This window comes from Mirounga angustirostris, unplaced genomic scaffold (assembly GCF_029215605.1).
Source record: "Mirounga angustirostris isolate CCGP_5_RB_7025 unplaced genomic scaffold, mMirAng1.0.hap1 SCAF_1, whole genome shotgun sequence".
NCBI lineage: Eukaryota > Metazoa > Chordata > Mammalia > Carnivora > Phocidae > Mirounga > Mirounga angustirostris.
Genome location: NW_026991709.1, coordinates 77,006,461 through 77,028,858, shown reverse-complemented (window position 1 = coordinate 77,028,858; position 22,398 = coordinate 77,006,461). Strand labels below are relative to the sequence as shown.

The 22,398-nt window shown below is 37.5% G+C and overlaps 1 protein-coding gene across 1 annotated transcript in view; it reads left to right on the top strand.

Annotated features, from left to right (window-relative positions):
- TPRG1 (tumor protein p63 regulated 1) overlaps positions 1 to 22,398 on the top strand; it is a 216,941-nt gene that overhangs the window by 119,385 nt on the left and 75,158 nt on the right. The window contains exon 4 of the mRNA XM_054504275.2: positions 15,369 to 15,545. Within this exon, the coding sequence (XP_054360250.1) occupies positions 15,369 to 15,545 (177 nt within the window). The remainder of the gene's footprint in view (positions 1 to 15,368; positions 15,546 to 22,398) is intronic.

Below are 22,398 nucleotides of genomic sequence, written 5' to 3'. Positions count from 1 at the left end.
CTGTATGCATCTCTTCTGACTACATGTTCAGTGACCTTACCTCGGTATCTTTTTTTTTTTTTTTAAGATTTTATTTATTTATTTGACAGAGAGAGAGATAGCGAGAGAGGGAACACAAGCAGAGGGAGTGGGAGAGGGAGAAGCAGGCTTCCCTCTGAGCAGGGAGCCCGATGCGGGGCTTGATCCCAGGACCCCGGGATCATGACCTAAGCTGAAGGCAGACGCTTAACGACTGAGCCACCCAGGCGCCCCTTTACCTCAGTATCTTGAAATCAGTTGTGGTAGGATAATTTATACCAAAGAAATGAAATGAGAACATCATCATTATCTTTATTATTATTTTAGAAAGAGTTTACCATTTACAGCACAACACTGTCATTATGTTTCCTTTGTGACCACTATAGGCATTTCTTTCTTGAGTTACTGAAAGATATCAAACAGGAGGTTGACATCTTTGGAAAGGTAATAGGTTCTAGAAATATTTTACCAATAATCTAAACTTAATCTTGATTATCTTGATGCGTGCCAATGTGTGTTTCAGTAAAGAAAACAAGTAAGACCTCAATCTTAATATTGAGGCTATCAATGCATTTGGGCCTCTACAGCTGTTACACAAACAACTGTTAAAGAGTCTTATGAATAAACATGCTGCCTGATTCACAAACAGTAAATTGTGTTTACTCTATGAGGTACCTAGGTAGTCCTCAAATGCCCTGTTTTAGGGAAGGTAGGGTGGATCTAAGAAGAGTAATCCGTGTGAAGAAGAGGGAGCTTCTGTTTCCACTGGTCTCTTTAGTAGAAACTACAGAGTTTAAGAAATGAAATGCTGTGCTATGTGAATTAATAAAAATGTAGACATCTGAGCAAAGAAAATTACCCAGGACAAAGAAAGAATTGTATAATGATAAAAGGGTCAATCCACCAAGAAGACAGAACAATCCTAAATGTGTATGCACCAAACAAGAGAGCTGCAAAATATGTGAAATAAAAACTGATAGAATGGGAAGGAGAAATAGACAAATCCATGATTTTAGTTAGAGACTTCAACACCATTCTTTTAATAATCAATATGACAAATAGGCAGAAAGTCAGCAAGGATTTAGAAGAACTCAACATACCGAGAGAACCCAATCAACATTTATAGAACACTCCGCCCAGAAAAAGCAGAATGAATGTTCTTTTTAAGCACCCAGAGAACATATACCAAGATCCAACATATCCTGAGCCACAAAACATACCTCACCAAATTTAAAATAATTGAAATCATTCAGAATGTGTTCTTTCACTACAGTGGACTCAAACAAGAAATTAATAACCAGAAGAGAACAGGAAAATCTCCAAACACTTAGAAACAACACAACATATTTCTAAATAATCCAGGAGTCAAAGAGGAAGTTTCAGAGGAAATCAAAAGTACATTGAGCTGAATTGAAATAAAAATACAACATGTCAAAATGTGTGAGATTCAGCTAAAACAGTTCTGAGAGAGAAATTTATAGCACTAATAGAAGAATGCTAACGGCAATTGAGGAAAAGTCTCAAACCAATAACCCAAACTCCTGCTTCAAGAAACTAGAAAACAATGACAATAAGAAAACAAATTTAATGGCAACAGAAGGAAGAAAATAACAAGGATAAGAGTAGAAGTCAAGGGGAGCCTGGATGGCTAGTCGTTAAGCGTCTGCCTTCAGCTCAGATCATGATCCCAAGGTCCTGGGATCGAGCCCTGCATCAGGCTCCCTGCTCAGCCAGGAGCCTGCTTCTCCCTCTCCCACTCCCCTTGCTTGTGTTCCCTCTCTAGCTGTCTCTCTCTGTCAAAAAGATAAATAAAATATTTTTTTTAAAAAAGAGTAGAAGTCAATAAAAAAAAATGGAGAAAATTAACGAAGCCAAAGTTGGTTCTCTGAAAGGTCCACTAAAGTTGAGAAACTTTTAGCAAGGCTGACAAAGAAAAAAAGAGAGAAGATATGGATTACCAATATCAGAAATGAAATGGGATATCCCTACAGACCCTGCAAACAATAAAATAATAAGTGCAAAAAATAGTAAGTGATTATAGCTAAAAACTTTACACACATAAATTTGCCAATTTAGATGAAATGGATCAATTCCTCAAAACACTCAAATGACCACAACTCACTCAGTATAAAGTAGATAATTTCAACAGCCCTATAACAATTAGGAAATTGAATTTGTAATTAAAGCCTCCCCAAAAAAGAAATCTCTGGGCCCAGATGGTTTCACTGGAGAATTCTATGAAATGTTTAGAGATGAATGAGCACCAATTTACATAATCTTTTTCGGAAAATAGAAGAGGAAGAAACAATTCCCACCTCATTCTATGAAGCCAGTATTAACCTGATACTAAATCCAGACAAAGACAGGAAAAAATAAAACTACGAACCAATATCTGTCATGAATATAAATGCAAAAATTCTTATTGAAATGTTAGCAAATAGAAATTAAGCAACATATAAAAAAAATTATATATCATGACCAAGTGGAGTTTATTCGAGGAATATAAGACTGGTTCAGTATTGGAAAATTAATCAGTGTAATCCACCATATTAACTGGCTAAAGAAGAAAACTTAATGGTCAGATCAATTGATGCTGAGAAAACATTTGTCAAAATTTAACACACACATTTATGGTAAAAGCTCTCAAAAAAATAATAGAGGGGAACTTTTTCAATTTTCTAAAGAACATTTACATAATACCTGTAATTAACAGCATGCTAGTGGGAAAAGACTAGTGTTTTCTCCTTAAGATTGGGAAGAAGGCAAAGGAGGCAACTCTCACTACCACTATTCAACATAGTACTGGAAGCTCTAGCCAGCACAATAAGGCAAGAAGAGGAAATAAAAGCCACACAGATAAAAAAAAGGAAGAAATAAAAACTGTCTGTAATTGTAGATGGCATGACAATCTTTGTAGAAAAACCCAAGAAATCTACCACAAAATTCCCAGAACTAATAAATTACTTTAATGAAGTTGCAGGGTACAGGGTCATACGAAATCAGCTATATTTCTATAGGCTAGCATTAAAGAAGTGAAGACAAATTAAAAATACAATGACACTTATAATCACTCAAAGAAAGAAATACATAAGTGTAAATCTAATAAAATATGTATAGGACTTGGCATGCTGATGAAAGAAATCAAAGAAAATCTAAATAAGTGAGAGACATACCATATTCATAGATTGGAAGATGGAGTATAGTCAAGATATCAATTCTCCAACATCTGACCTATAGGTTTAACATGATTCCTTTTCAAAATCTCAGCAAGATTTTTTGCAGCTGAAAACAATATTATTCTAAAATTTTTATGGAGACAAAGGAATCAGAATAGCTGGCACAGTTCTGAAAATGAAGAATAAAGTGCATCTCACTGACAGCTCCTATTTTTTGCTCTGTGACTTCAGCCCCTGGCCATGGCTGATTGGACAAAGAGGAGCTAATCCATTAGCTGGCCCATGACCCAAAAAGACAGCTCAAAGAAATGCCTTGGACTAAAAGAATTCCTGATCTTGAGCATTTGGACTGGGAGAAACAGCTAGAATGGCTATGAAAGTGGATCTGGAAGTTCAGGTACAGTCAAAATGAAGGAAACAAAGGTCATAGGCAAGGTGAAATTAAAGAGGAACAAACACTGGTAGTAAGCAGAGGGAGCACGGTAGTCAAGAAGGAACATGCGATGTGCGGAGAGACCCAGAAATCATGATATTGACAGCCCCTGAGGGAATAGCTTCTGTTCCTTGCGGCTTTCCAGCTTTCATAAAACCCAACTGTGCAATGGTTCCTGCTCTTGGATTTCTGTGGGATGCCTCAGAGTATTTATATATCTCCTCCTTCTGGGCTCGCCCGATCTGGGCTGTGTCTCCTGTGTCCAAAGAGCTGAACTAACATAGTACAGTCAATAGACATCTCTCCCATTTAAAAAGAATAATACAATGGAGGTGGCAAGAAGTGAGCATTTGTTGTATCTTGTCTCACTGTTCTTTCTTCTCTGCCGCCTTCTCAAAATTAGGCCTTGTTCTTCTGCCAGCTTTTTTGGCTTCTGATCAAGTGAATACCCCAAAGTCAATTCAGGGGAGGAGAGAGCTCCTCAGGGGGTGGGCCTCCTATTAGCCCCTGGTGTGCTGTGGGGGACTTGAGCTATTCAACAGCTATTCAGTCCTTTCGTGGAGAAGAGAGAAGGATGGGGTGTGCCCAGAGCCTTTTCTTCTGTGTAGCTTTTAAAATATCCTCTTACTGATGGTTCTGTGACAGGAAGAGCAAAGTTGCCTGGTTGTGTGGGAAAAATAAATGGGAGAAGCAGCTGGTTGGGATGTATATTGCCTGGGCTGGGGGTCCCAAAACCTGGATTCTAGTCTTGACTCTGTCACTTAGTGCTAGATGCATGTCACTTTATTGGGGCTTGGTTTCTCCATCTATAAAGCAGAGGGTAACAACCATTTAATATTAAAAACATTCATCAATCACAAAGAAACTGTGGTTGTTCCAGTATGGGATGTGGCTTCTGCTTACATCTCCCTCCACTCCCTTACTTGTTCCCTTTGCCTTGGTCATGCCGGCTTCCTTGCTGTTTTATGAAATGTGATGTATCCTGTCTCCGGGCCTTTGCACTAACTCTTCACTTTACCTAGAGACTATTTCCACAGATATTCTCATCTCCCTTTTACCTGTCTCTATGTTTATGTGTCCATTTCCTTTTGTCTGTGTGCCTTCCTAGAATGTAAGCAGGAGAGGAACAGGGGCTTGTTTGGCTCACCACTATACCAGTAGAGTGTGGAGCATAATAATGGACCAATAAATATTTGTTGGATCATTAAGGGGGATTATTTTTGGACTGGATACCTAGTATTGTTTCTCTAAAGAGATACCTTCCTTGGGGCACCTGGGTGGCTCAGTCGGTTCAATGACATCCAACTCTTGATTTTGGCTCAGGTCATGACCTCAGAGTCATGAGATCGGGTTCTGCATTGGGCTCCACACTCGATATGATCTGCTTGAGATTCTCTCCTCTCCCTCTGCCCCTCATCCCTGCTTGTGCACTCTCTCTCTCTCAAATAAATAAAGAGAGAGAATCTTTTTTTTTTTTTTAAATATTTTGTTTATTTGAGAGAGAGAATGAGATAGAGAGAGAGCATGAGAGGGGGAAGGGTCAGAGGGAGAAGCAGGCTCCCCGCTGAGCAGGGAGCCCGATGCGGGGACTCGATCCTGGGACTCCGGGATCATGACCTGAGCCGAAGGCAGTCGCTTAACCAACTGAGCCACCCAGGTGCCCAGAGAGAGAGAATCTTAAGCAGTCTCCACACCCAGCACAGAGCCCTACTTGTGGCTCCATCTTATGACCCTGAGATCATGACCCGAGCTGAAATGAAGAGTCTGATGTTAACCAACTAAGCTACCCAGGCTCCCCTGTTGCAAAAGTGTTTAAAGGGAATTTAAAAGAATTCTTCTTCATTGTTTTCTTCTCCTCCTCCTCTTCCTTCTTCATCATCACCATCACCATTATATTAATAGCCAATGAAAATTGAGTACTTTATATGTGCTTTGTATTTTACTAAATGCTCTATAGCACTATTTTAAAAATTCACAACAACCCTATGAGGTATGTGTATATTATTATTATTTTCATTTTAGAGATTTGGAAAAAAGGATTTTAGAAAAGATAAGTAACTTTTGCAAGATTTCACAGCTAGTAAGGGGCAGAACTGCATCTCTAACTCTCGGCTGTGTGATAGGAAGCCCACCACTGCTCAGGAAACTAGCACTTGAAATGTACCATGAAATGAAGACCCATTTGTGATTAAAATGAGTCTTAAGCTCACAGGAGTATTGACAAAACTACTGGCCAAGTGCAGTTTGTCTTTGGGACAGGGACATAAAAAAAGAAATTAACATTCACAAAGCAATTTCTCTGTGCCAGGGCTAGGTTGGGACTATGACATAATATAATGATTCCTTCTGGTTAGTTATTTTGGCTGGGAGACTAAGAAGCAGAAGAGGTTCACTCCTGGAGTTTAAAGAACTTTTGATAAAGTGAGGGTGGTCATGATTAGTTATTTGCATTGGGAAAGTACTCCTTAGAAATATTCTGTAGCTTTCCACTCTGAAAAGTTGGGTAAGTCCACAAATCTTCCAGTGCCACCTACAAATTCTTTGGGTTTAGGCTCAAAATGGTTCCACTTCAGTGCCTGAGAGATCAGCTCCTGAAAATGTTTTGGTCTTTTAAAACCTTCTGCATCTGGATAGCTTTTATTTTTTTTTATTTTATTTATTTATTTATTTATTTATTTTAAAGATTTTATTTATTTATTTGAGAGAGCATGAGAGGGGAGACAGTCAGAGGGTGAAGCAGACTCCCTGCTGAGCAGGGAGCCTGATGTGGGACTCGATCCCAGGACTCCAGGATCATGACCTGAGCCGAAGGCAGTCGCTCAACCAACTGAGCCACCCAGGCGCCCCTGGATAGCTTTTAAAAGGAGAGATGCCCAGGATTCCATCTCAGCGATCCTGAGTCAGAATCTTCGTGGGTGCTACCCTCCCTTTTTATGGTAATTCTGTTTTCATGATTTTCATTTACATACTGTGCAAACACGTGTCTTCCAACAAATCATTCTGTGCATGTCACTCTGTGTGTTTGCACATGCTATTCCCTCCATCTAAAATTAATTAATCTGCCTTCTGCATCAAGCTATTTAAAAAGCTTCTTCAAGCACACTTTATCCAGAGCCTTACCTCATTTCCTTGGTGGTTTTAAATGCCTTCCAGTAGAGCAGAGTGGTTAATCAAAAGCCTGGTTTCTAGAGGCAGACACCCTCTAGAACTGTAGTTCCAGAATTGGGCAAGTTATTTCACCTTTTTATGTTTTCGTTCCTCATCTATAAAATGGGGAGAATGACACATCCTCACAGGATAATGTGAGCATAAATGAAGTAATTTATATGAAGAACTTAGACCAAAACCTTATTCAAAGTAAGCATTAAATCAATGTTAGACATTAACTGGGATTTCCATAGCACTGTATACAAATTTCCATGTTATTATTTATCACTCTATACCACAGTACCTGATTTATGTTCTCCCACATTAGATTATAAGCTTTTAAGGACAGGGATAATTACAGAGGACTTTACAGTCTGAGGACCTACATAATGTCTTTAATAAAGCACAATTGATCCTTGAACAATGAAGGGATTATGGGTGCTGAGCCCCCACCCCTGTAATAAAAATCCATCTATAACTTTTGACTCCCCACACTTTACTAAGAGCCCACTGTTGACTAGAAAGCTTACCAATAACAAAGTCAATGAATACCTATTTTGAATGTTATATGTATTATATACTGTATTCTTACAATAAAGTAAGCTAGAGAAAAGAAAATGTTATTAAGAAAATCAAAATACTGGGGCACCTGGGTAGCTTAGCCATTAAGCATCTGTCTTCAACACAGGTCATGATCCCAGGGTCCTGGGATCGAGTTCCATGTCGGGCTCCCTGCTCCACGGGAAGCCTGCTTCTCCCTTTCCCAGTCCCCCTGCTTGTGTTCCCTCTTTCGCTGTCTCTCTCTGTCAAATAAATAAGTAGAATCTTTAAAAAAATCAAAACACATTTACTGTACTGTACTATATTTACCAAAAAAAATCTGCATATAAGTGGACACACAGTTCAAACCTATGTTGTTCAAGCATCAAGTGTATAGACACTCAGCAATATTAATTGATTACATGAAGAGATTTCATTTCCTTCCTAATGAATGGTGGTTTGGTAAAGAGGAGAAAATAAGGGTTTAAAGTGAAACATACCTTGGATGAATCCTGGCTGTGTTATTTGGAGCAAGTTAGCTTCTTGTGTTAGTCAACTTAGGCTGCTGTAACAAAATGCCCATAGACTTGGTGGCTTAAACAACAGACATTTATTTCTCACAGTCCTGGAGACTGAGAAGTCTTCGATCAAGATGCCCACAGATTTGGTTCTCAGGGAGGGCTCTCTTCCTGGCTTGCCTTCTCATTCACATCCTGGAGGGAGGAAGTTCTGTCTCTTCCTCTTCTTTTTTTTTTTTAAGATTTTATTTATTTATTCCTCTTCTTATAAGGATAGTAATCTCATCATGGGAGCTCCATCTCCATGACTTCATTTACACCTAATCACCTCCCAATGGCCCCACCACTTACTACCATCATTTTGGAAGTTAGGGCTTCCACATTGGAATTTTGAGGGGAAATAAATATTCAGTCTGTTGTACCTCCCTGAGTCTCTGCTTCCTCACCTGTACTCATCCAGACTGTTTGATGAAGATTAAAACAGGTCATATTTGTATAATATCTGGCAAAGTACCTGATCCAGAGAAGACCCCCAGTAAGTGAAGGCTTTTGATTATTACCTAAGATAAATGCATGGCAGAATTATTCATATGCATGCAGATCTCAGAATTGTCATATATGTATGTATATATATATATATATGGATATACATACATATACACATACACACATATAAATTATATATATATGTATAGTTTCCTAAGTAAAGCTCATTGTTTATAGTTTTATTATATTTTTTAGAACTCAAAAACTCTGTTGTTTTCTGAGGGGAAAAAATGGCCATTGTTTTCACTTATTCAGGAAAAAATAGTCTTTGTGGATACATGAATGGATGTTTCTAGGTCCATCCTGTCTATGTTTTATGGGGACACTTTGTCTATCCTACAAGGGTATACATTAAGGAAGTGTTAAAAAAAAAAAACTTAATACTCCTGAAAACTTTTTCCATGTGTTCTTTCCAAAGAATCATTCCTGTTTTTCAACTTGTGCTTTTTCAACACAGAGATCTTATACCTAACAGCAGGAAATGAAGTGTTGATCAAAGAACATTCTTCAAGGGCCTGTGAACAGATAGATAGATGCCTGGGGTTCCTTTTCCTCAGCCCTGTGAACAGTGGACTGGGAATCTAGAGACCTGAGTCTGTGGACTTGTGTTAAAATTATAAAATCTCATCACACCTTTGGGTGCCATATTAGCTCTTCTCTACATGATTTCATCTCACATCTTAGAGAATTGTGTATTCCTTAAGAGCAGAATACTCTTCTCACTATTCCCAGTAGCCACCTCAGAACTTGGAATATGCCTGGCTCTGTGGGGTAGTAGGGAGAAAACCAAACCACAGGAAGTCAGGTCAGGGGATCTGAGAACAAAGAAGGTTTGTGGGCATCGGGTTTTTATTAGAATACTGTGTTTACTTGGAGGGTCCCCTATTTTAAACAAATTGGAGAGGCCCCAGGAAAGAATAACCAAATGATTGAAAGAATTTAATGTGGATTATTTAGCTAAAGGTTTTTTAAGACTTCACTTAACTCAGGGGGAGGGAGATTGCTTTGCTTCAATGCCATGCATTTTTCATCTGTTTATGTTTCAAGAGCAAACCCAAATTGGATTCTCTTCAGGGCCTGGAACCCAGTGGGTGCTCAGGGAATATGTGTGGAATGAATGATTCAGTGTTTTCCTCCTGGGTTGCCGATTTCTGGCTAGCCAAGAAACTGTCTTCCTCTTTTAAGGTCTGGGCTATGCTAAGAGGCTGGAGGGGCACACGAAGGAAGATGGATTTGTTAACCAGGTATAGTCACTCTATTCAGTATTAGGGAAGCTGTTTCTACTGGATGGGGGGTGGGTGGGTGTGTGTGCGTGCGCATGCACGTGTGCATGTATATAAGTATGGTGGAATAATGTTAGAAAAAAACATTTTTGGAGGAAAATAATTTCAAAACCACAAATTAATGTGACACAGACTTAAAAGAGCAACTGAAAGTATTGTTAGGGGTAGGACTGTGGCCACTGGGAAAGCGTCTGGATGGTTTGAGTGACTGGATGGGAGCCCTGGAAACTTGCTCTGACTGGTCGCCGGTCATTGCTGGTTCACTGTTGCCCTCTGCTGGCAAAACTGTTGTCATCCCAGGAAACCACAAATCTCACAGAATTCCTAGATTCCCTTTTATACTGGGGTGTCTGGGCCCTTCATCAAATAGGGAAATGACGCTAGTGCTGAGGAACAGCAGTGGCAACAGGGGATGCGACAAATCCTCTGTCAGGAGACACCGGGTCTCACAACTAAGAGGATGAATCTTATGGTTTTAGTTTTTCATGCTCTGCTCACTTGCTAAGACCATGATCTCTCTGGGCTCTATGTTGGGCATAGTGAGGGGACACAGACAGGACTAAAATACCTCTCTACACTAGGGTGTCTCTCATCAAATGTGGGGCAACAAGAGGATATTCTGGAGATAGACATCACTGTAATATAGAGCAGATTGTGACTTGAGCCACAGCTGAGGCTCTGATAAAAAGCTTGTGTGTATTTAATGCAAAGAAAGACGACATCTACTTTGTGGGGGGTGGGCTGGAGACTGGTGAGGGTGAGTCTCCATGAAATAGATGGCATTTAAACTGGGGACTTGAAGGATAGGTGAGATTACTTTTTTTTTAAAAAAGGATCTCTTTATCATAAAAGTAGAATATGTTCATTGCCAAAAGAAATTAAACACTGGCTAATAAAAGCATGAAAAGAAATGGAAGTCATTTGAAATCCCAGCACTCAGAAATAATCACTGTTACCATTTTGATCTATGGATTTGTTGTTACAAAGTTGGAAGTATACTGAAAGTAACATTTTGCATCCTCTCTTTCTAACTTTTAAGGCATGAACATTTTCCCAATGTTACTGATTAGTTTTTGAAACTGTGCTATTTTATGGGGGAGTATTTCAATGTGTAAACGTGAGGATAGGATTCCCAAACAGCATGAGCCAAGGCATATGGCTTGCACAGCACAAGGATTGTTCATTCTTTACTAATTCATTTCAGAAATACTTTTTGGACACATGCAACCTTGGAGACACGATGTGAAGAACTGACTGTCTTTGTGGCATTTATAGTATAGGAAAGGAGGCAGACACTAATTAGGTCATCATAGAAATAACTGTAAAATTGCATCTGGGATAAATACTATGAAGGAGAAATGTGTGGTGTTATGTAAGTGTACATTAGGAAGAACAGAAGTAGTCACAGAGGTCTGGGAAAGCTTGCCTGAGTAAGGAGTAATTGAGCTCAGCACTATAGCAGTTAGGTAAAGAAGCTCAGGAGGAAGCAGCATATGAAAAGTTGCTTTAGTAGGAGTGGGCATGTTAAATGCAAGAAACTGAAAGATCAAGAAGAATGAGTGAAGAGTCTTGGCCTGGGATGAGGTTGAAGAAGTAGGTAGGGCTTGACTGTGGACAGCATCTTAGACCAGGTGAAGAACTTTTGTCATTTCTTAGAAGAGCTCTGGGGAACTGTTGAAATGTTTGAAGCCAAAGTGGAGAGGTGGGGGCCAGATTTGTTTTTTTCAAAAGGTCCCCCTCATTGCAGTATGGTGGAGAGGTTAGGAGGAAACAAGAGTAGATGTAGGTAAAATGGGTCTTGGTGACTAGTAGTCCAAACCTAGTGAGAGGGTGATTGACATAGTCTAAGCAGGAGATGAGGGAGGACTGGATCGGGGTGGTGAAGGTCAAGATGGAGATAAGTGGGTGGTGTTGAGAAATATTTTTGGAGTCAAATGTTTAGGACCTGGCAGGTGAGGTGAGGAAAAGGGAGAGTTCAGAATGACTCCCTCCTACGTCTCTGGCTTGCATAACTGGAAAGAGGTTTCTTTTCCAAGATTGGGAACACTGGAGGAGGAACAAGGTTTGAAAGGGACAGTGATAGGTGTTTTCTCAGGGGAAAGATTTCCCAGAGAGCACACCAGGAGTGGTATATATCATCACATCAGCTCCTTCCAGAAGTGGGTTTTATCACATTCTCATACCAACTGAAGGACGCTCTGTTTGGAGGTGGATGGTATTGGGAAAAAAAGCCAATACCATGGCTGGGTTTTGTGTCTCTCTACCTTGTCTTTAAAATGAGGGTAATAACATCCAGTCCAAAGGGTTGTTGTGAGGATTAATAGGACCATCAATATCCAAGGACTTTGTAAATCTCCACAATATGTTACTGTTACTCCTATCCCTATATTTGTTGTGGATATTATTGCCAACCCAACTTCAATTATGTTAATATTGGGAATATGAAATTCAATGTTTTTTCCATGAGTTATTTGGGGAAAAAGGTGTGATTGAAGTCTAAATAAATACATATACCACCCAGGAGCTAGAGATGTGGCCCCAAACTATTTATAAATCTGTGTGTTTACTTGAATTCAGACTTTCCCGACATGTAAATTATGCAGAATCTGTGTCACAGCAGAGCACTCTGTGTTCCTAAAAAGAATTCTCTTTTTTCCCAAATCCTTTACCTTTTAAAATAAATCTCATTATGGAGTGCTGACATTTTCAGTAAAACCATTCAACCAAAAGCTGTGGTTTTTTTAGACTAAAACCAAGTCTGGTTTATTAGGCAGCAGCTTTTTAACTTGCTGCTAAGTAGATGCAAGCTATTTAGAGAAATTTATGTAGATATCTGATAAGACATTTCAGAGTCCCCGGTGTCTTTCTGACTAAGACTGAGAGTGTTAAACAGATTATCTAGAATTCCTTCCTTTTTTCTGTGCATCAGGAGTTGAGTATGGCGGTGTTATTGGAGTGGATGGACACAGTCAAACCAGGATTTAAACCAGATCTCTCAGACTCTACACCATATTCTACTATCTACTGTCATATTATAGTTGACTGACTTCAGATGTGACTTTCTTCAAAGGGTTGTGGGGGATGTAGAACTAATATCACCTCATGGCCGCCATACAATAGGGCCTCTATCAGTGATCCCAGCCTTCTTGTTTTTCCCTTTTCCGCTTTTCTCTCTTTTCTTCTCTTTTATCTTTTTTCTCTCTTTCACACGTCTACTGTTCCTTGCACTGATTTAACTACTGACTTGTCTTACCTGTCTGTGTTTAGGTTATGCTATACTAGGGGATGGCATATATCTGGGTTACCCAAAATTCCTTTGTGACTGAGGTCCCTGCCACTGATAATGATAGCTGATTTATAGAGCACTGATTGAGAATCATTTCCCCTAATCCTCTCCCCAAACTTAGATGAGTGCTAGTATTGTCTCCATTTCACAGATAAGGAATATGAGCCAAAGACAGGTCAAATATCCGATCTTACAGAGTTAGTAAATTATAGAGCTGGAAGATTTCACCCCCACCCTCATCTAGCCCAACAACCTTCAAAATTTTTGATTAGCACTCATTTATTCACTCAACAGACACTTATTTAGCATAGGCTATTTGACAGGAACCAGATAGAGTGAGTAGCCCAATGGACACAGTCTCTGCCTTCATGGAACACACATACACACGTGCAAACACACACACACACACACACACATACAAGATACTGAGCTCATACTGACTGGCATTGTCCTCCCCTCTGTACTATGGTGTCCATTCTGATCAGTCAGTGTCCACATGGTACTTACTTCTAAATGTTTTACGTATCATTCCTTCTTAACAAAAAGCAATGGGTTTGGATGCTTTGAGAGAGCATGATAGAGAGCCAAGTTTATACAGAAACTGAAGAAATACTCTTTGCATGAGGCATTTGACTATGATTTGGACAGTTAAGGTTCTTAGCCTGCTGTGAGATAATGCTATAGTCCATAGGTAACGGATTTTCTCCTAAGATCAAAGAGATGCTATTTAATAAAATAAACAGGAGAGTGATGTCATTCTGTTTGTATTTTAAAAATAGCACTGTGGTTACTCTATGAGAATGGGTGGGAATAGGATGCCCATTCTGTCTTTACATTAGATTGATTCTGTGTAGTGAGGATTCAGGTATGAATCAGTCACAGATCATCCTCTTCAAGTCTTTTAGGGAAAACAAAATGTGTACTGAAATAATTCTAATAAAACTCATGAGTGCTATATCCTAAAGACTATAGTAGATAGACAGCAAAAGTGCTGTGGGTGAGAGGATTTACAGACCATGTGCACTTCCTTCTTTTTTTTTTTTTTATTTATTCTTATGTTAATCCCCATACATTACATCATTAGTTTTAGATGTAGTGTTCCACGATTCATTGTTTGTGCATAACACCCAGTGCTCCATGCAGAACGTGCCCTCCTCAATACCCATCACCAGGCTAACCCATCCTCCCACCCCCCTCCCCTCTAGAACCCTCAGTTTGTTTTTCAGAGACCATCGTCTCTCATGGTTCGTCTACCCCTCCGATTTCCCCCCCTTCATTCTTCCCCTCCTGCTACCTTCTTCTTTTTTTTTTTTTTCTTAACATATATTGCATTATTTGTTTCAGAGGTACAGATCTGAGATTCAATAGTCTTGCACAATTCACAGTGCTTACCAGAGCACATACCCTCCCCAGTGTCTATCACTCAGTCACCCCATCCCTCCCACCCCACCCCCCACTCCAGCAACCCTCAGTTTGTTTCCTGAGATTAAGAATTCCTCATATCAGTGAGGTCATATGATACATGTCTTTCTCTGTTTGACTTATTTCGCTCAACATAATACCCTCCAGTTCCATCCACGTCATTGCAAATGGCAAGATCTCATTCCTTTTGATGGCTGCATAATATTCCATTGTAATATATACCACCTCTTCTTTATCCATTCATGTCGATGGACATCTTGGCTCTTTCCACAGTTTGGCTATTGTGGACATTGCTGCTATAAACATCGAGGTGTGCGCTTCCTTCTAACCAGACACCACTGTTTGGATTTCTTCTTGTTTTCTCTGGTGGAGATTCTGTTGAGTCAGAATTTTCCATGCATGCCCTGAAAGGGTCTCAAGGCCAAAGCAAATCAATATAGTAGACACTTATCTAGTGTCTACTTTGTCCTTGGCTCATAAGAACACCACTACACTTGTTCAAGGATATGATAGGATGAACAGATGTAGTGATGGCTTGGGGATCAGTGCACCTGTGTTAGTCTCCATTTTATCTCCACTCAGTAACATACCTTTTGGGGATTAGAAAAGACAAGTGTGTGGTAAGAATTGAGTTAGAAGCATAGATGTTTTGGTGTCCTTGGAGGAAGATGAAGGCTTTCTAGTGAACAGGGAAGATGTGAAGGAACACGAATCAGGTGGCTGCCAACATGATACAAACTTGTCATTCCCCTCATGGATCCCTTCATGGGTACTCATCTCTGGAATCATATATTTTCTGCAATCTTCCATCTTCCCTCCTCCCTTGGTCATGGAACTGGACTGAGAGAGAGGATGGCATTAGGTATTCCTCAACCCCTCTTCTGAGGTGATCAAAGCTCCCTGTTTTCTGTGTTAGTAGGGATGTTTCAGTGAGTGCCATTATCTCTAACTTGGAAAGACCATGACATCAACTCTTATTTTCTGTGATAATTCCTACAGGATAGACCACTGGAACAATGAGAAGGAGAGGATTTTGCTGGTCACGGACAAGTCTCTCTTAATTTGTAAATATGACTTTATCATGCTCAGCTGTGTGCAGTTGCAATGGATTCCCCTGAGCTCTGTCTACCGAATGTGCCTGGGCAAGTTTGTCTTTCCTGGGATGTCACTGGACAAGTGAGTATGATGCCTTAGCTTTGGAAAAGTGGTTCAGTGGGGGTATGTCATGTAGGGAATCAATCACAAAGTTCAGTTTAGAATGGTAAGCTGGGTGAACCCAAGGGAGAAAAGTAAAGCTCTACAGTTGAATTCATCAATTATTGAGTTTCTACTCTATGTTGGACACCAGGGATACAACTTTAAGTAAATTTGTACTTTAATATGAGAACATGAGAAATAAATAGTTGAATGTAAGGTGGAAAGAGCTGTGGGTGCATGGAGGAAATATTCTCAACCTAATTTGTGTGGCAGAGAATCAGAGAGGCTTTCCTGGAGAAGGATTTGAGCCTATATTTGACATTGGGTGGGAGTTGGCCGAAGAAGGAGAACAAAAGTTTAACATTCCAAGCTGAAGGAACAGCACAGCCAAAGGAGTAGAGGTGGAAAAAAGTGTAATGCTTTTGGAAATTGAAATTATTCTGTAAAGCTGAGTGGACAGAATCTATGATGGTTAATAGCTCTTAAAAGAAGTCTCTTTGAGATCTTCCCTAGGAGCTTAGTGGAGATGACATCAACTATCTCAGAGATGTTGACATTCACCAAGATACCTGATGAGATCTATAGAAAAGGGTTGCTGAACTAAGCTCTTGTTATGGTCTTGGAAGGAACTGCCTTTCCTAAATATTTTTTATCTAAGCCAGAAGGAGAGCCTTTGAATGTGAGCTTCTCCCATTGAATGGTGAGCTCCTTGAGGGCAAGTACATTTTTTTTGTTTGTTTGTTTAGTTTTGTATCGTTGAACACCCGGCCTTGGCCTGGCACATAGTAAAAGCAGGAAAACCTTTCCAAGATGTTGAAAAAAGCACAGTTCAATCAAGTGGTTGGTTTCCTTACAAAAAACACACCATATCAAAGATCTGTTTTTTAATTTGCTTTTCATGGATGTAAGATGCAACAAATTGATTTAGTTTGCTGAATTTTTGAACTGGTGGATTTTTCAATTATATAAGCAATTGTAAATATATTTTTAAACATCTTAAAATGTTTATTTTCAGGAAATCTCTCTCTCACCCTAGACTCTCAGTTCTCAAGCATTATCTCCCTAGGTAATAGCCAATAATTACATGTTGTTGTTGTTGTTGTTTTAAAGAAATAGTGTGCAAATATACAAGAACACAAATGTTTTTGTATGTATTTATGTGTATTTATACATATTTGTAAGTATATATCTGCATGTGTACATTTATCATAAATTATTTTACCCAATGGGAACACATGTCATAAACTGTTCTGCCTCAAGATATTTTACCCAATGATATACCTTGGAGATTTTATTATATAATCATATAGATCAACCTCAGTCTTTTTTAATAGTGCAGAATATTTTATTTGAAAGCTAATCTATTTATCCAGCCCCTCATTAATGGATATTTATTTTTACCTTTGCTATTACAAACAATGCTGCTATAACTATTCTTGTGTATAGGAGTTGGCACAGATATAAAAATGTATCTATAATGTAAATTCCTGTAAGTGGAATTACTAGGTCAAAAATCTTGTGAATTTTAACTAATAGATGTTGCCAAATTGCCTTCTACACAGGTAACACCAATTTACACTCTATATTATTATAAAGTGTATTATAGAGTGTATTATATTATTTATACTTTATACAAAGTATACGAGTATCCTCTTCCACATATCTTCACCAATATCACACATTATGAATCTTTTCTTGCTTTGCCAGTGAGATAAAGAAAAACATCTCATTTTTGTTTTAATGCCCATCGCTAGAAGTTAAAGGAAGCTGAGGGTGTTTTTCTTGTGTTAGAAAGCCATTTTATTTATTTTTCTGTGAACTGCCTATTTATGACAACGACCCATGTTTTTTCTATTAGGATATTGAATTTTTTCTTATTGATTTGTAAGAGCTCTTTATCTGTAAAAGAATTTGACCTCTTTTCTGCCTTATATATTACAAATATTTTTCTCAGTTTGTCATAACTCTTATTTATAATGCTATTTTTTTTTTTACTTTCTTTGAATTTTAGGTTGTCAAATTTATCAGTCTTTCAAATCAACTTTCTAAGTTTACTTCTTTTTGTGGAAGACTTTCTTCACATTGAAATTACAAAATATATTCCAAGTTTTATTCCAGTGTTTTTATAATTTTATTTTTTTAAATAGTTAAATTTGCATTTCATCTAGAATTTATCTTAAGTGAGGAAAAAGATATGGAACGAGCTTTATTTTTTACCTAAATGGCAGGTTAGATTTCTCAGCAGCATTTGTTCAATACTCCATCTTTTCCTCTTTATCATATAACCTTTATCATGTGTATTTGTCTTTATTTCTGGAATCACCATTCCATTTATCTGTTTATTAAAGTACAAAGTGGTTTCCATTATTACAATATTTTATTATGTTTTAATATCTGATAGTTACTCCTCTGTTCTTTTTAAGATTTTTTAAAAAGAATTTATGTTTATTTATGCATATTTACTTTTCTTCACCTTGCTTAATTAAAAAAAATCCTATTTTTACTAGGATTCTCAAATATTAAATCAACCTTGCATTGTTAAGATAAACACATTTAGTCATGATGTTTTGTTTTTTTTACACATTGTTGGATTCAGTGTGCTAATATTTTATTAAGGAGTTTTGTGTCTATGTTCATGAGAGATATTGGTCTGTTATTTCACATTTGCAATGTTTTATAAACATTGGGTTATTTCATAATTCTTTAATTTTGTATTAATTTTGGTAAATTTTATTTTTCAAGGAATTCGTTACATTTACTGACATTGTTGTATTTGAAAGTGTAAATTTGTCAGTAACATTCCATTTTTACCCCATTGATGTGTATAAGATATTTAGTGATATCCCTTTTCTTTCCTGATTTTGGTGCTTTGTGTTTTCTCTTTTTCTGTCAATGGACCTGTCAATATTTTTGGTTTACAAGAACATGCTTTTCATTTTGTTAATTTTCACTATCATTTGATTTTTATTTTGTGATTTCTGCTCTTTGATTTATTATTTTTTCCCATTCTCCTACTTACTTTTGGTTTACTTTTCTTTTTCTTTTTTTTTAACTTCTTAATTTGAAACCCAAGGGCATCAATTTTAGGCCTTTCTTCTTTTCTGATATGAATATTTAAAGCTCTAAATTTTCTTCTAAGGACTGCCTTTACTGGATCTCACAGATTTTGATATGTTGTGCTTCTATTATCATTCAGCAAGAAGTAGTCTCTAATTTTTCTTGTGATTTCTTCTTTGAACCATGAATACTTTAGAAGTTGTACTGGCTAATTTCCAAATATTTTGAGTTTTCTTAAGATTTTAATATTATTTATTTTTAATTTAGGGAACATACAGCCTTGATTTTAATCTTTATAAATATATTGAGACTTCTTTTACTGATTGAATGGTAGTACATCTTTGTGAATGATCATGTTCATTGGAAAATAATTTTGTATGTAGTTTTCTATAAATATCAATTAGTCCGTTATGTTTGACAGCATTGTTTAGGTTATCTGTATTTTTACTGATTTTTGTCTAGCTTTTTATTGGTTATTGAGAAAGGAATGTTGAAATCTACTATAATCATGGGGTTTTCTTCTTGCCTCTTTAATTTTATTATTTTTTGCTTCATGTATTTTGGGAGTCTGTTATTATGTACATATACATTTATGATTAATATGTCTTCCTGAAAAATTGAGCTTTTTTTCATTATGAAATGTTTGTTCCTCTATCTCTAGCAGCATTCTGTGTTGAAATTTATTTTTATATTTAATATTATTATATCCACTCCATCATTTTAATACTTATTTTTTTGCATAGTAAATCTTTTTTAATCCATTTGCTGTCCACGTCTTTGTATTCAAAAGACATTTCTTACAGAGATCACATAATTGAGTCATGCTTTTAACCCACTCTGATAATCTCTGCCTTTTAATTGGAATGTTTAGTTCCTTTACATTTTATATAATTTAATCTGATTGAAGTTGAGTCTACCTATTATTTGTTTTCCGTTTCCCCTTCCTAGTTTTTATTCCTGTATCATCTTTTCAACCACCTTTTTAATTATTTAAATCTTCCTAATTGAATTTTAATATTTCTGTTGGCTTTTTAGCTGTAACATTTTATATAATTTTGTGGTTGCTTTAGGCAGAGTTTCTCAACATCAGCACGGCTTACATTTTGGGCAGGGCAATTCTTTGGTGTGGGGAGCTGTTCTGTGCATTGTAGGATGTTTAACAGTAACTCTGACTTATACCCACTAGATGCCAGTAGTACCCTGCTTCTGTTATGACAATCGTAAAATGTCCCCAGACATTGCCAATGTACCCTATGGACAAAATCACTCCATATTGAGAACCATTGCTGAAGGAATTATAGGTATTTAATTTTTCACAGTCTACTTAGAGGTAATATTGTAAGGCTACACTTCAAACAGAAACCTTGTAAACATAGTGTTCCAGGAATGTAAATGTTGGATATGGTATAATAAAGTTGGTGTGACCACAGGAGAAAATGAGAAAGCAGCTTAGAAGAAAGAAGTTTATTATAATCACAGGTCCATGATAGGGGGTCACCATATGCCACATAGGGCCACAGGGGACGTCACCAGTGTTGGTCAGGAGGCTGAAAGGGCAGGAGTTATGAGAAAACTTAGACCAGGAAGGGCAAGGCATGACCGGGTAATCAACTTGGGGATTGGCTAGTTTTAATAATTTTGGTGGACTTTAAGCCATATGGGTAATCCACTGTTTCTTAGTACCTGACCCTGAATTGATTAAGGCAGAAGAATGTTGCCTCGTGGCGTTTATGGACCAGATAGAAGAGGTATGGTTCTGGGTTGTTTTTTATGCATATCAATGGTGTGCTCTGGGTTGGGCCCTTTGCTATCTCTAAGAATTGGCTGGCCCCAAGAGGGGCAGTCTCTCCCCAGACAGAAAGGCTTCCTTAATATGTCAAAACATCATAATATACATTAAATATATACCTGCCTACATACATACACATGTACAATATGCATGTAGCAGTATATATTTACACCCCCTCCTCACTGACCTTCATGGTGCAGTTGTCATGCATATTACTTCTATGTGCATTTTAAAACCCACACAATAATGTTACAAACTTTGCTTTAAGAAATTATATGCGGGGCACATGGGTGGCTCAGTTGGTTAAGTGTCTGGCTTTGGCTCAGGTCATGATCTCAGGGTCCTGGGATAGAGCCCCTACATCAGGCTTCCTGCTCAGTGGGGGCAGGTCTGCTTCTACCTCTCCCTCTGCCCCCCCCCACTTGTGCTCACTCTTTCTCCTCTCAAGTAAATAAATGAAATTGTTTTTTTAAAAAAGAAGCTATATGTATTTCAAAGAAATTAGGATATATAATTGTATTTTGTATTTAAATAGATATTTTCATTTCTGATATTCTTCACTTGTTCCAGAAGATTTAGATTTCTTTTTGATGCCATAATCCATTGATATGAAAAATTAATTTTTACTATTCCTTGTACGTAATCTACTGGTGATATATATATTTTAAATATTTTTATTTAGCCTTCATTCTTGAAGAACATTTTCTTTAGTTAGGGAATTCTGACTTGACATTTTCTTTTCTTTCAGCACTCTCAAGTTGTTCCACTGTTTTCTGGCCTCCGTAATTTCAGAAGAGAAGTTCACAGCTACTTGAATTGCTATTCTGTGTAGTCTCTAGCTGCTTTCACATGTTACTTTTATTTTTAGTTTCTAGAAGTTTGACTGTGATGTGCCTAAGTATGTGTGTGTGTGTGTGTGTGTGTGTATTTAATCTTGTTTGGGATTCCCTGAGCTTCTTGCATTTAAAATTTGTGTCTTTCAACAAATTTGGAAAATTTAGGGTTATTACTTTTTAAAACTTTTTTTGTCCCATTCTCTGTGTTTTTTTTTTTTTTTCTGATATTTCAATTATATGTATAACAGAAATTTGGTATTATCCTACAGGTATCTGAGTCTCTATTTTTTCCTAGTCTCTTCTCTATCTCATTTTCAGATTGGCAATTTCTATTGATGCAACTTCACATTTACTGACATTTTCCTTTGTCATTTCATTCTGCTATTAAGTCTATCAAGTATTTTTTTTTATTTCAATTGTTCTTTTTGTTTTAAAACATCGATTTAGGGGCACCTGGGTGGCTCAGTTGGTTAGGCGACTGCCTTCGGCTCAGGTCATGATCCTGGAGTCCCCGGATCGAGTCCCGCATCGGGCTCCCTGCTCAGCAGGGAGTCTGCTTCTCCCTCTGGCCTTCCTCCCTCTCATGCTCTCTGTCTCTCATTCTCTCTCTCTCAAATAAATAAATAAAAAAAATAAAAAATAAAAAATAAATAAAACATCGATTTAGTCCTCTTTTATATTTTCTATTTCTCTTAAAAGACTTCATGTATTTTCTTTTCTTTATGGGTATATTTTCCTTTATCTTACTTAGTGTAATTACAATAATTAAAGTTCTTCCTGATAGTTCCAACTTATGGGTCATCTCAAGCTTATGGGTCATCAATGGATTGCCTCCATTGATGGTCCTTTTTAAGGATAGGTCATATATTGTTGGTTCTTGGTATACTGATTACTTTCAAATTTATTCCTCCTGGCATTGTGGAGATTTCCTTTATTTACTCTCTAAAGCCATAGGTAGAATTTTTATGGGGAGGAAGATGGGTCTGGGTCTTTAGGTTTGTTTTATCTATTTTGTGCAGAATTTCTAGTTGTTATCTTTAGAAGAGCTAGTCTGCTGGGCATCTATGCCTAGATATTGAATTTCTATGAATGCTTTTATAAAAAGCATCTTTGGAGATATTATTTATTTTTCTCCTTAGATCTAATTAAT